Genomic DNA, 12,388 nt, shown 5'->3' with positions numbered 1-12,388 from the left:
AGGCGCGGGCAGGAAACTATAGCCTTATAGTCGCTATACTGCCTAGTAGCCCGGATTATCTAAACGAACATCCGGTTAGGAACCCTTTTATAGAGCTGCCTCGATCGACGGAGGCGCGGGCAGGAAACTATAGCCTTATAGTCGTTATACTGCCTAGTAGCTCGGAATATCTAAACGAACATCTAGTTAGGAACCCGAGCCGGACGACGGATATCCTCCTCCCCTACGCGAACAATCGACGTCTCGGTAACAACAACTTAGGTAGAAGGGCTCGTATCGGTCCCTCGACTTATAATACGCTTAATAGCCTCCTAAGTAGTAGGGTCGTTAGCAAATCTCGCGAACAAACCCTTAGTAAACGGGTTACCTATCCGAAGTGCCTCCCTAACCGTTATCGCCGGTAGAATAGTATTCGTAAGCAGACTGAAGACGAAATCTTTAGAGGACGAAAAGGATAGGATAACGCCCTCTCTAGGCTCGTTGTCCTAAATTAGCTTATCTAGGCGACGTATCGCGGGCTTTTTCTTCGTCTTCGTCGGCGGGTTTACCGGGGCTAGCTCGGTAGCGTAATCCTAGCTCTGTCTAAGTATAGCTTCCTTATCCTCCTAGTCGACTATTTCTACCTTATACCTACTATCGTAGTCGTTATCCGTATCTAGATCCCGAGACCTACTACTAACTATAGGAAGAATCGACCTCTATATCGCCCTCTCTAACTGTTTCGTCGTAGCGGTACCCTATTACCCTTTAGCCTTAGCCTTAACTACCTTTGCTAAGTAGCTCTTCCCTAGGATAGTAGGTATAAGCCTCCTTGCCTCCTTCTACTAAGAGTCCTCTCGCGACAGCTCCTTAGCCGGTCGCGTTATAGCCTAAACGAGGATAGTCTTATCCTCTTTATCTACAATCTCTTCTACCTACGCTCGTTTATCCTTATACTTAGTAGCGTACCGGTCCTATATAGTATAACCTAAGAAGGTATAGGCCTAGACAGCCTATAGAGCAAGGAGCGCCTACGTAGCGACGGCAGGCGGGGTAACTACCGGGGGAACGCTAAGTTAATCCCGAGGACAGAATCTCTTTTTAGCGGTATTAACAGCTATACGAAGATAGGCCGGGAACTTAATCGGGTTACTATAGTTTATCTCCCGTTCTAACTAAGGCAGGATCTAGGATAGGCGTAGGTACTACGAGTCCTATCTATACTTAATCCTTCGTAGGGATAGAGATTAACCGGCTCGGCTAAAGAAGTAGTAATTCCTCTTATTCCGGTATATAAACCCCTACTAGGTAAGATCACTTACAATCGGGCATTTATAGGCGAAGTAAGAGACGTTACTATATTAGAAACAACAATCCTTTAGTAGACTAGTAACCTGTATTATATCGATACGGATACTCGCCGGTTCTACGGATAAATATAGGCTATTAGGATTCGAAGGCCCGGGTATAGGCGGATACTACGTACTATAGGTACCGGTTAGAGCTCTAGCCGAGTTAGTAGGTACGGACGTCGTAGAGTAGTAGGTAGCAGATCTATACCCGAGATTTTAGTTAGGCTCCGGAGGCCCGACCAAATCGGAGCCTAAGGCAACTATACTATAATAAGCCTAAACTACGCTAGGCGGGTTTACTAGGCGCGCGTTACTGCTTCCTCTCCCTTAGAAGGCTTAGTAGAGGTCGAGTCGGAAGGTATCAAACTGCTCGGCAAGGGCGTTAACTTTAGAGTTAAACTTATCGTTCTTCGAGGCTAGAGCCGTAATCGACGGTATACTCTTAAAGGAAGTCGAACTAGCGCCGGCCAAGTTCTCCTACAACTTGCTAAGTCTAGCTATAGTAGTCGGATCCTTCGTATACCGCTAACCGTCTATCTCTTTAAGAAGCCTCTTCCTAGTAGCGAAAACCTTCTTAAAGTTGTTATACGTCTTTAGCAACTTAGGGTATAGACCGAACTCTCTCCGAAGGACTATCTCTACTTTATTAGGCAGGCCCTTTAGAAAGAGCTTAGTACGGTCAAAGTTAGAGAGCTCCGCCGTAGAGTAGCGTCTAATAGCGGCGGTAAATTACTTTAGGAAATGCAGGTTGTTACTAGTCTCGTCGCGTAGGGTATTATACAGTTAGTTAAGGTACTCCTAGGAGGTAACGTTGCTATAGTAGTCCTTCTCGATATAATTAATAGTTACCTTCTCCTTGAATTCTGCCTAGTTGTTACTAGGTAGGTCGAGGCCTTCGATCTTAGAGCGGGTAACTATATCGCATTTAAAAAGAAAATCGTTAATAACCTCCTTTTCGTCCTTGCTTATACGGTACTTGTCCCTTATTATCTCGTAACGACGGAGAGCGTCTGTAATGTTGTTTCCGTTAAACGTAGGGTTACCGTCGGTACTAGGTATAGGCGGCTCCTTCGTAGACCTCTCGCTCCTTTCGGTAATTTTCTCTATTATACTAGTAACGCCGGAGGTTATCGAGGATATAACGTTTTGGTTCGTTACGAGGAGCTCTATAGCCCGGTACTATTCTTCTATACTTATCGGTTTCGGCGTAGTAGGATAAGTAGAGCTGCTCGACGGAGTTAATATAGATATAGATACCGAAGGCCTAGCTACGGCTAGTCCGGATCTAGATGCTATATTAATAGGGCGGTTTCGGATCGAGATATTAAGCTATCGATTATACTCGTCCGAGTCTACGGAGGCGTTCTCGATCGAGTCGGTACGGTAGGGGCTATTAGCAACGGGGTCGGAGTGTTCGGTAGCTAATATCGTTCTCGTCCGTTAGTACGTATATATACGGGTTCGGTACGTTCTCGTTCTTTAGTATATATATATATATATTCGTCTTCAGTCTTGTTTTCTATTTTAATCTCCTTAGCTATAGGCAGTAGTACTTTAATCCTACCCCTTTCGGTTAGGCTCTAGGGGCCTAACCAAATCCTAACCCCTTTCGGTACCTATATTATAGTTAGTACAACTCAAATCCCGAATCCCCTCTTCCGTTCTACGATATTAGTCGGCCGCTCGCTCTTATAGCCTATACCTCGCCGTCGGCCTTCCCGTAACGTCTATTATCTCTAAGGCTAAAGACCCCCTTTCTCTAACGTTACGTTAATTACTTTCCCTGCCTTATATTCGTAACCGTATTATATCGTAGCTTGCCCTATACCTGATTAGGAACTATACCTTTCCTTATACCGAATTAGGAACTACGCCCTACTATATCGTATCGTACCTTAACCTTATACCGTATTACCTAGTATAGGAACTACGCTCTAGGAACTACGCCTAATCAATCTCGAACTTTATCGTTTAATACTATACCTTCTCGTACTACGTTGTAATAGTCTCCTTTTTAGGGTCAAACGCGTTCCCTATCTCCTATCCTATCCCCTATACCTATCCCTTTTTGCCCTTCTCTTCTAACCTACAACTATTCCTACTCTTGCATTTTGTATATAACTGCCCTACCTTCGGCTCTATTTATTACTATAAAGCCCTCTCTCCTACTACCGTCCCCGGGTAGACGATCGGATAGGCTCGGCTTACGGTAGGTCGCGGCGTAGCTCCGCGGTAAAAGGGGTAGGATAGGTAGAGGTCCGGAAGGACGCGGAGATGCCCGTAAGTAGTAGGAAAGGTAATATTAGAAGACAAAGCGTACTATAGGGTAACGATATCAATTATAGTAGAGTAGGTATCCGTACGTCTACGCCCTGATTATATCCGTCCTCTCCTCCGTCCTAAAAAGAAGAAAACTACCCTATATAGCTACCCGCCGGGAGTAGTACGGCCCTCCCGGGCCGTCCGGCTCTCGGCTCTACCCCGACGCCCTACGTAAAAGAAACACGCCTAGCCGCTCAATAGTAGGTACCTTTAATCTTAGGTTCTTAGTAGATAGTAGTACTAGGTCTCCTACCTTAAACCCTATTATAGTATACTTTGCGTTAAAGTACTTCGCCTACGCTTCGCTAGTACGTTGCTAGCGCTCGCTTAGAGTTTCGTAGTTCCGTTTTAGTCTCTCTATAGCGTCTACTACAGCCGGTACCTCCCTCTCTATAAGCTCGCCCCGAGCGTTACGTATACTTATCGCTAGCTCCGGGTTGAAACTATATAAAGCTTTAAATAGTAACATTTTCAATATAGTGTAATCGCTATTGTTATACGCGAATTCAGCTTACGTTAGTATACTAGCCTAATCGTTCTACTACTCTAAGTAGTAGATACGTAGGTATGTCTCGATTACCTAGTTTATCCGTTCGGTTTAACCGTCGGTTTACGTATAGAACGCTATACTAAGCCTACGTTTTACCTACGCCTTATAGTAGAAGTCTAACTAGAACTAGCTCGTAAATACCGAGCCTCTATCGCTTACGATACCTATAGGTATACCGAACCGTTGTACGATTTTGTTTACTAGGATATCTACTAGATCTACGCTAGTGTATTTCTTTATAGTTAGTACGAAGGTTACTATTTTAGTATACCTATCGACGATTACGAGGATCGTATCGTAGACGCGGTCGCCGCGCTTGCTTAGCGCCGAGCGGCAAGTCTATAATAAAATCCTAGGTCAATTCTTAGAACGGCCTCTCTAGTATTAGCAGCGTAGCTAATTCGCTATATAGGCAGTAGCGTCGCGCTTTCGACTTTTAGTAGGCGTTATAGGTAGCGACGTATTCTACTACCTTAGTAGCTATCTCTAGCTATAAGTACTTTCTCCGGATTAAGGCCGTTGTCTTATCCTTTCCGAAGTGTCCTACTAATAGGTCGTCGTAGTATATACGTATTAGCTACGCTCTAAGGGCGTAGTCCTTAGGCATATACAGCGTATCGCCTACCTACAAGTTGCCTTTCTAGGTAACGTATTCTTCGAATACGCCCTAGTTACTTATCGCCTACTTGTATACTACGCGTATATTAGGTTCTACCTAGACGAGCGTATAGGTATATATTAGAATCAAGTCGGAGACGTTCGTATACGGCTGTTTGTCCTTTAATACAACTTAGGCGACGCGAATAGGCGACGTATAGTACTATTATAGGTTAGCGTCGGTACCTCTCTTAACGCCGTAGTATAAGCGATCGCTAGTAATATAGATACGCGATACCTTCGGACTGTCTACTTCTAGCGTACGTCTATCCTATAACTATAGCTTAGTTTGTAGGGTAGGGAGGAGGTTAGTTACTTTATACGACTCGCGTACGTAATCACTACGTCGCGACGGACCGTCGGCTAGGTTTCGCTTACCTACCTAGTAGGTAATAGTAAAATCGAAAGCCGCTAGGAATATTGCCTAACGGGCCTATCGACCTATAAGCTTCTTTACGCCTATAAAGCCTCTTAAATTAGTATAGTCGACGAGTACCTTAACCGTATACTAGGCGCCTTCGTAGTATAGCCGCTAAGCTTTAAATAATTCGACTACCGCTAATAATTCCGAGTCGTATATCTCGTAATTATATTCTATAGGGATTATCTTATAGGAGTAGAAAGCGATAGGGTACTATTTAGAGCCGAAGAGTTAGCTTAGAATACCTACGATAGTAAACGCCGAGGCGTCGCTTTCGATATATAGCCGTAACGCTAGGTCAAAATGCCTTAATAGGGGTGCTTACTAGAAACGCCGCTTAATCTCTTAAAATGTATACTCCTCGGCTACGCCCTACTAGACCGGTCCTAGCTTCCTACCTTTTATAGCTCCTTTTAATAGTACTGTTAAGGGTACTACGATCCTCGAGTACTCGAAGATAAATCTACGATAAAAATTCGCAAATCCTAGAAAGGACTATACCTCCGTTAAGGTAGTCGGTATTAGCTATACTCCGATTGTGTCTACTCTACGAGGGTCTATCTTTACGCTGCCGGAGGTTACGACGAACCCGAGGTAGTCTACCTCCTTTATAAAGAACTTGTACTTTATACGCTATATATAGAGTACGAATTTGTAGAGCCTCTTAAGCACTTCGCGTACGTCCTTTATATACTACTCGTATATCTTGCTATAGATAAGGATATCGTCGAGGTATACTATATAGGTAATATCTACTAATCCTACTAGAGCTCGGTTAATATATACCTAGAATATTACTAGAGCGTTAGTTAGACCGAAAGGTATAACCTTATACTAGAAGTAGCTATAGCGTATACGAAACGTAGTCTTCTAGCGGTCGCTTTCCTTAATCTTAATATAGTAGTAGGTATCGGCTAAGTCTAGGTACGTAAACTATTCGGCTCCTATAAGCCTGTCTAGCGTTTCGCCTATAAGGGATAGAAGGTACTAGTTTTTTACCGTAATTTCGTTTAGGCCGCGATAGTCTATATATAATTGTAGTAAGCTATCCTTCTTAGGTACGAATAGTACCGGCGCGCCTGCTTTACTTATACTAGTCTTAATCTAGTCGTATTCTAGTACGTTAGTAATATACTTATATAGGTACTTAAGTTCGGCGCTAGACTAGTAGTATAACGGTCGGAACGGTAGAACGGTACCTAGCTATAGGTCGATCGTATACTCTACGCCGTCTACTAGTTTGCTACGTTGTTCGTCTATAGGAAACAAGACGTCGTAGTAGTCCCGATATTCTATCGGCAACTCTATAAGCTCTAACTCTATATCTGTCCTACGTACTATTACTATATATACGTAGGACGAGTTCTTTAGATCCTTAAAGAAATTAGGTACCTCTCGGACCTTAACGTATAAGTACTCGCCGCTATAGCGCTATTCGTCGGTAGTACTATCTACTACTACTTGCTAGGTACGACGCTATAGCCGTCCTAGAATAAGGTTAGGTTCTAGCGTATCGTAGGCATAAAACAAGCCGCCTATCGTACGCTCGTTACCTATAGAGTCTACGAGGGTTATACGGATATAGTACGCCCTATAGTAGTAGCCTAACTAGCCGGTAAACGAACTCGCTAGCGGTAGGAGTATATTCCTATAGATTACGAGATTATATTTCAATACGAAACTGTATAATACTATATTAATATCTATAGCATCGTCGAGTAGTAACTATAGTATAGTAGTAGAGGTACGTCCCTTATACGTTTCGACCTATCCTTCGAGGATACGGGTATAGTATACCTAGATAGGCAAAGGTATATTGCCGTTAAGGTTAGTATCTAGAGATTGCGACTCTCCTCTAATACCTTCTCTTTTTTCGACGCTTGCTCTTTAGGTATAGTAACCCTATAAACCGTATTCGCCTTATCGTAGCTCGCTTAGTTAGGGTATATAGAGTTGGTCGCGATATATCCCTTCTTCTTATAGGAGTAATACTCTAGGTTCTTGTACCCTCGTACCGTCGACGTCGCTACGGTCGATAGAGTACGTCTATCGCGTAGAGCTCTACTCTTACTTCGATCCTATTAATCGTCGTAGCTTCGTAGTACGTTGCTCTCGGTACGCTTGCGTTTGCCCTACGCGCTATAGTTGCGCTAATAGGGCTCGTCCTTAGTATAGACTACTAGCGCGTTGTCTACTTGCTTAAGGTATCTTACTAGGTTTACGAGCTCGACTCGCGTATTAGGGATAGTATATCCCTTAACGATATCCCTATATAGCGACGGCTTTAACTTTGTAAGGAAGTAGCGTATTAGCTACGCTTATATATAGTTAAACTAGGCTTCTAGATAACTAAGCTACGCTATAAAATAATAGACGCTCTAGTCTAGGCCTTAATATACCCTCTTATACTCGATTATTATACCGATCTAATAGTTCGACTAATCGCCGACGGTATTGCGGAGCTATCCCTTAAACTCCTCCTAAGTATAATCCTCGGGGATTACGTTAGAATACTTATCGTACTATATCTTCTATACTTCGCCTACGAGCTATATAATACTATATAGGACCTTGTCTTAGTCGGTTCGATATTCTCGGAGAGCGCTAAGGAAGACGACCTCGAGATATCTAATAAAATTACGATACTCTTTGTTAGTATCTCCTTTAAAGGGCTTAGGCTCCTAAATCTTAGAGCCTCTATATAGAGAGTATAAGGTATACGATAGGTTCGCGGCCTGTCTACGTACGTCGTATAGATCTATTGTCCTAAGGTCTTCTTTAAGCCCGTTAAGAAGGTCGGGCTCGGCGTCGTCGTCGTCTATAGTAACTATAACGGTTAGAGTTAGTACTCGGCCCTAAATTTGCTCCTATAGACGTTAGTTTTCCCTCTCGAGGGCCTAAACTTCTAACTCTATATATAGACGCTAATTTACCTTCTCGAGCTATATATATCTAGTATACGGGTCGGCTACGTAGGCTTCCGGCTAGGTAGGAGCCTCCTCGAAAGGAGTCTCCCCTAGGTTCCCGTCTGCCTAGGTACTTATAGAGCCCGATACTATTTCCTCGGAAGGTTAGGCATCTTCGTCTACTTCGCCGATAACGCGGCCTGCCTACGCTATAGCTACGGTACGGTCGCGTTACTATTGTAGGGCTATAGGACCTCTATAGATTACTACTCTTTAGAAGGATAGAAGAATTAGAAATATAAGAGTAGGGATATATAGTAATATATAGAGCGTCCTTCCTACTACGTAGGAAAAGGAACAAACTAATTCTTGTCCTTCGGAAAGGAGAGAGCGGCGTCGTATAATATACCCCTATACTAAGCATACGTAGGCGCTACGCTACGTAGGCGGTCGTCCGATAGCCGATCGCCTAACGACTCGGATTGTACTACTTCTATAGCCTGCCCTGCTTTAGGCCGGCGTACCTTAGGCTTAAATACCTAACCGCCCTCTAGGGCTATATACCTCTAGGCCTAGCTGTTATATTAGGAAAAGAGGCAATATTAGTTTCTATAGCGTATTGCTTATAGCTATAGCTATTCTAGAGGTCGGCTACTTCTTAGATTAGTAGTAGACATTCCTTTTCTGTCTATAGGTAGGCGATATCTTTCTAAAGGACGTTTAGCTCCTTACGTTCGATAGTAATTTCTAGCTCGGAATCGTCTACGTCTTCTAGCTAGATACTAGTAATAGCTTCTATAGGTACCTTCTAGTCGAGTAGTTTCTATTAAACGTATTCCGCTTCGACTTCTATAGAGGAAGACTATTTATTAGAGGCCTATTCTAGTATAGAGAGGTTCTCTAGCGAGTTGCTAGAATTCTATCTAGTAGAACGTCCTCCTACTATTATTTGGACCTTTCCCTTATAGTTAAGGTCCGAGAGTTATTATATAATAGCTCTATAAGCGTAAGGGTATATATAATAGAGGTCCGAGGTATAAAAGATATAAATAATATATAGCTTACTATCTAAAGTATAATAACTCTACCCTTCCTTTCTAGAGGAGAGCTCTTACTATATATATAAGCTATTCTATTATCTACTTCCTACTACTAGTACTATCTCCTCTTTAGATAGTAGCTAATAACCGGTTCTCTTAGGAACCCTCTTAATTTAGAACGTTCTCGATCGGTAGAGTATCTCTTCTATACTACTAATAGGCTAGCCTATAGGATATATTAGAGTTTATTAAGAAAGGCTACTCTTTTCCTACTATAAAGGCAGAGGTTTTTTAAGAGGATCCTAGGAATTGATTTGTAATAATTAGAGATATTATAGCGTTTTGTTATAACCGACTATTAGTTAAGTAGAAGTATTAGTAACTAGGTTAAGGACAAGAGTATAACTAATATTACTTAAGTATAAAGATATAAGGTACAGGTAGGTACATTAGATACTAAATAAATTTATAGCTTATAATCTTTAATACTTAATACTACCTACCTATCTACCTACCTATCTACCTATCTACCTATCTCTATAGGCTACCTTATCTAAATTTTAGAAGAGAAGGATAAGAAGAAGAGAAGTCTAAGGACAAGGGGGAGGAGAAGGAGATAGAGATGTCTAGGAAGTAGGAAGAGGAAGTCCGGAAAGAAGAAGCCTAGTAGAAAGAAGAGAATATCCGGAGGCAAGAAGAAGAGAATACCCGGTAGGAAGAAGAAGACAAAGAGAATATCCGGAAGGAAGAAGAAGAGAATACCTAGGAGGAAGAAGACGCCCGAGAAGAAGAATACCTATACGTATATCAGGTAGGCATACATACTCCTAACTATAGCGCCCGCGCGAAATTTGAGATTAGTACGCATTCCGTACTACCAACGAGCAGGCCTGTAGGACAGATTGTTGTTTCAAGAGTTACTTCCTTACTCTATTCTACTCTACTCTGTACCTAACATTTTTTTCAACAAGTCTCTTTTTCTCCCTAGAGATCTCTCCTCTCTCTCTCTCTCCCTCTCCCTCCGGAAATCTCCTCTATACATCCTGCCTCCACGACCCCCTCTCCAATTCCCACTCCAACATCCACGCCATTACAGTCTCTACCAACCACTTTTGCACATCTACAATTCTCTTTGGCGGCAGCGTTCCTTCTACCGTCTCATTCTGAAATACCCCGTTTTCATCCCAATGATGCACTGCCTCGGAAATCAAAATGAACGGTTCGGAAACTGTGCTGCTGCGATTGCGAGCTCCCCAGTCAAAGGCGTGCGGTGTAGCGGGTTTCCAGGGGTCCCATTCGCCGTCGACGATGGCGAGGCGCGGGTAGGAGATTTCGTATCCGCCGTATTTGTTTACGGCTTGGAGGTTGGGGCGCGAGGTAACGTTGAAGGCGAGTCGGCAGACGAGACTGGTGTAGGCGAGGTCGGCGGTGCGGGAGACGAGGGGGAGGCCGTATTCGGGGGGAGTGTTGCCGGTTTGGAAGAACTATGATATGTTTGATTAGTACTCTTGTTTTGTATGGGCATGTTTCTGCGTTTTGAGGTGTGCTTTCTTTTTGCCCCATTAGGGAATGATATGAGGGGAACTTACACCCCATTCGGTACAGTATTGGTATGGCCAGGACTTCCAAGCGGCTTCTTCGATGCTCGTGAGAGAGTTATGGGTGGCGTCACGCGCATTGCCGAAGTATTGGTCCTGGGTTTTGTCGGATGAGACTTGTTTGGATACTTGTGTGAGGTTGGTATAGCCGATTACGTTGAGGATGGAATTGACGTTGACGACTGCTTCGCTATCAGACTCTTCAATAAGCTTCTCCACTGCTGATCTCTTGCTCTCGGTTCCCGGATAGAGAATGTCGGCGGAGGTGATGTTGCTGCAGTAGCTGTAGAACTTGTGACTACTGACAGCAGGATCCCAATTGAGACTTTGCCAGCCCGCAATAGGATTGACCGTGATGGCGGTAGCGAAATCGTCGTCATAGGTGACATTTTGCATATCGAAGACGGTCTTGAGCTCAGTGGACAGATGCTTCTTGCCAATGAGGATGCCATCCAAGAAGCTGACCAATGCTCGATGAGAGGCGACGCAGTCTGGAGGCGCGTACTCAGCAATCGCCTGATAGTATTGCCAATAGTCGTCAATGGCTTTCGTGACTCCCGAGCTGGAAATGGCACCCCAAAAGATGTCAGGATATTGCACGCGTAAGAAGGCATTGAAGGCGCCTGCATATGAGCCGCCATAGCCGATGTAGGGCGTCGTCTTTGCGGTCAAGTCGCCATGCTCCTCTAAACCAGGAAATTGAATGTTCGCGGCAAAGTAAGCTTCATCAGCCATTGCTTGTTCAGTGGTCAGAAATCTGAAGTTTTCGGTCGACAAATCCGGGACGGGATAGGAAGTGCCATAGTAGCGATGCTCGAGCACGACAGCGATTCCACCTGTGGCCTCTGCCATCTGTGCTAAGAGACCTTTTTGCAGAAATGGAAGTCTGGCTTTGCCACTCGTCTCGCCGGATTGCAAGATGATAACGGGACCTCCAGCTTTGTAGTGAGAAGCATCAAACCAGTATCGCAGATTAAAAGTGTCATTACAGTGTGGTTCGTACTTGGTCTCATTGTGAAAGTGGTCAACAGGTACGGAGAAGTTATGCGCCGGGTACAGTAAAGACAGATCAGTGTCGTCCCGTTTGGACAAAGGAGAAGGCTAGAAGGCAGGTAGAAATGTGGTCAATTCTGAGTCTGGTCTGTCTGGACGCGTGAAACTTACTTGATGCTCGATGTGGTCAATCAAGCTCACGCCCATGCGAACATCAATAGCATTGGTACAAGACGCGGTGAGGGCTGCCAGCGACAGCAGACGAGATAGAGGCGCCATTAGAAGGGAAATGAGGGTGAAAAGCAGGAATTGCAGCAGCCGAGGTTGGACTTGTATTGCAGCAGCGAGATCATTATGCGTATGCGGATTAATGCTGTATGTTCAGTAGTAGGACAGATGAGGAAGGTGAGTAGGTAGGATGGGGAGTATGTAGATCGGAGGATGTAACATGATGCAACATGTCTGTCCTACCTCCTACCACCTCACGTGAAGACCAACACTGTACATACTACAATGTAACTACAGTAGTCTGTTGATGACAACCAAGACGGGAAGAGGGAACCAATACTG

The 12,388-nt window shown here is 44.0% G+C and overlaps 1 protein-coding gene across 1 annotated transcript; it reads right to left on the bottom strand.

Moving 5' to 3' along the window:
• Positions 1–10,171: 10,171 nt before the first annotated feature.
• SEPMUDRAFT_146898 (peptidase S28) lies at positions 10,172–12,136 on the bottom strand. Its single transcript, XM_016903947.1, has 3 exons — positions 11,990–12,136; positions 10,817–11,926; positions 10,172–10,711 (listed from the first exon to the last, which is right to left on the bottom strand). The coding sequence occupies exons 1-3, from the start codon at positions 12,095–12,097 to the stop codon at positions 10,262–10,264; spliced, it is 1,668 nt and encodes a 555-aa protein (XP_016766145.1). The 5' UTR covers positions 12,098–12,136; the 3' UTR covers positions 10,172–10,261.
• Between the last annotated feature and the right edge of the window lie 252 nt (positions 12,137–12,388).

Source organism: Sphaerulina musiva, assembly GCF_000320565.1.
Source record: "Sphaerulina musiva SO2202 unplaced genomic scaffold SEPMUscaffold_1, whole genome shotgun sequence".
Lineage (NCBI taxonomy): Eukaryota > Fungi > Ascomycota > Dothideomycetes > Mycosphaerellales > Mycosphaerellaceae > Sphaerulina > Sphaerulina musiva.
This window is presented reverse-complemented; position numbering and strand designations above follow the sequence as displayed.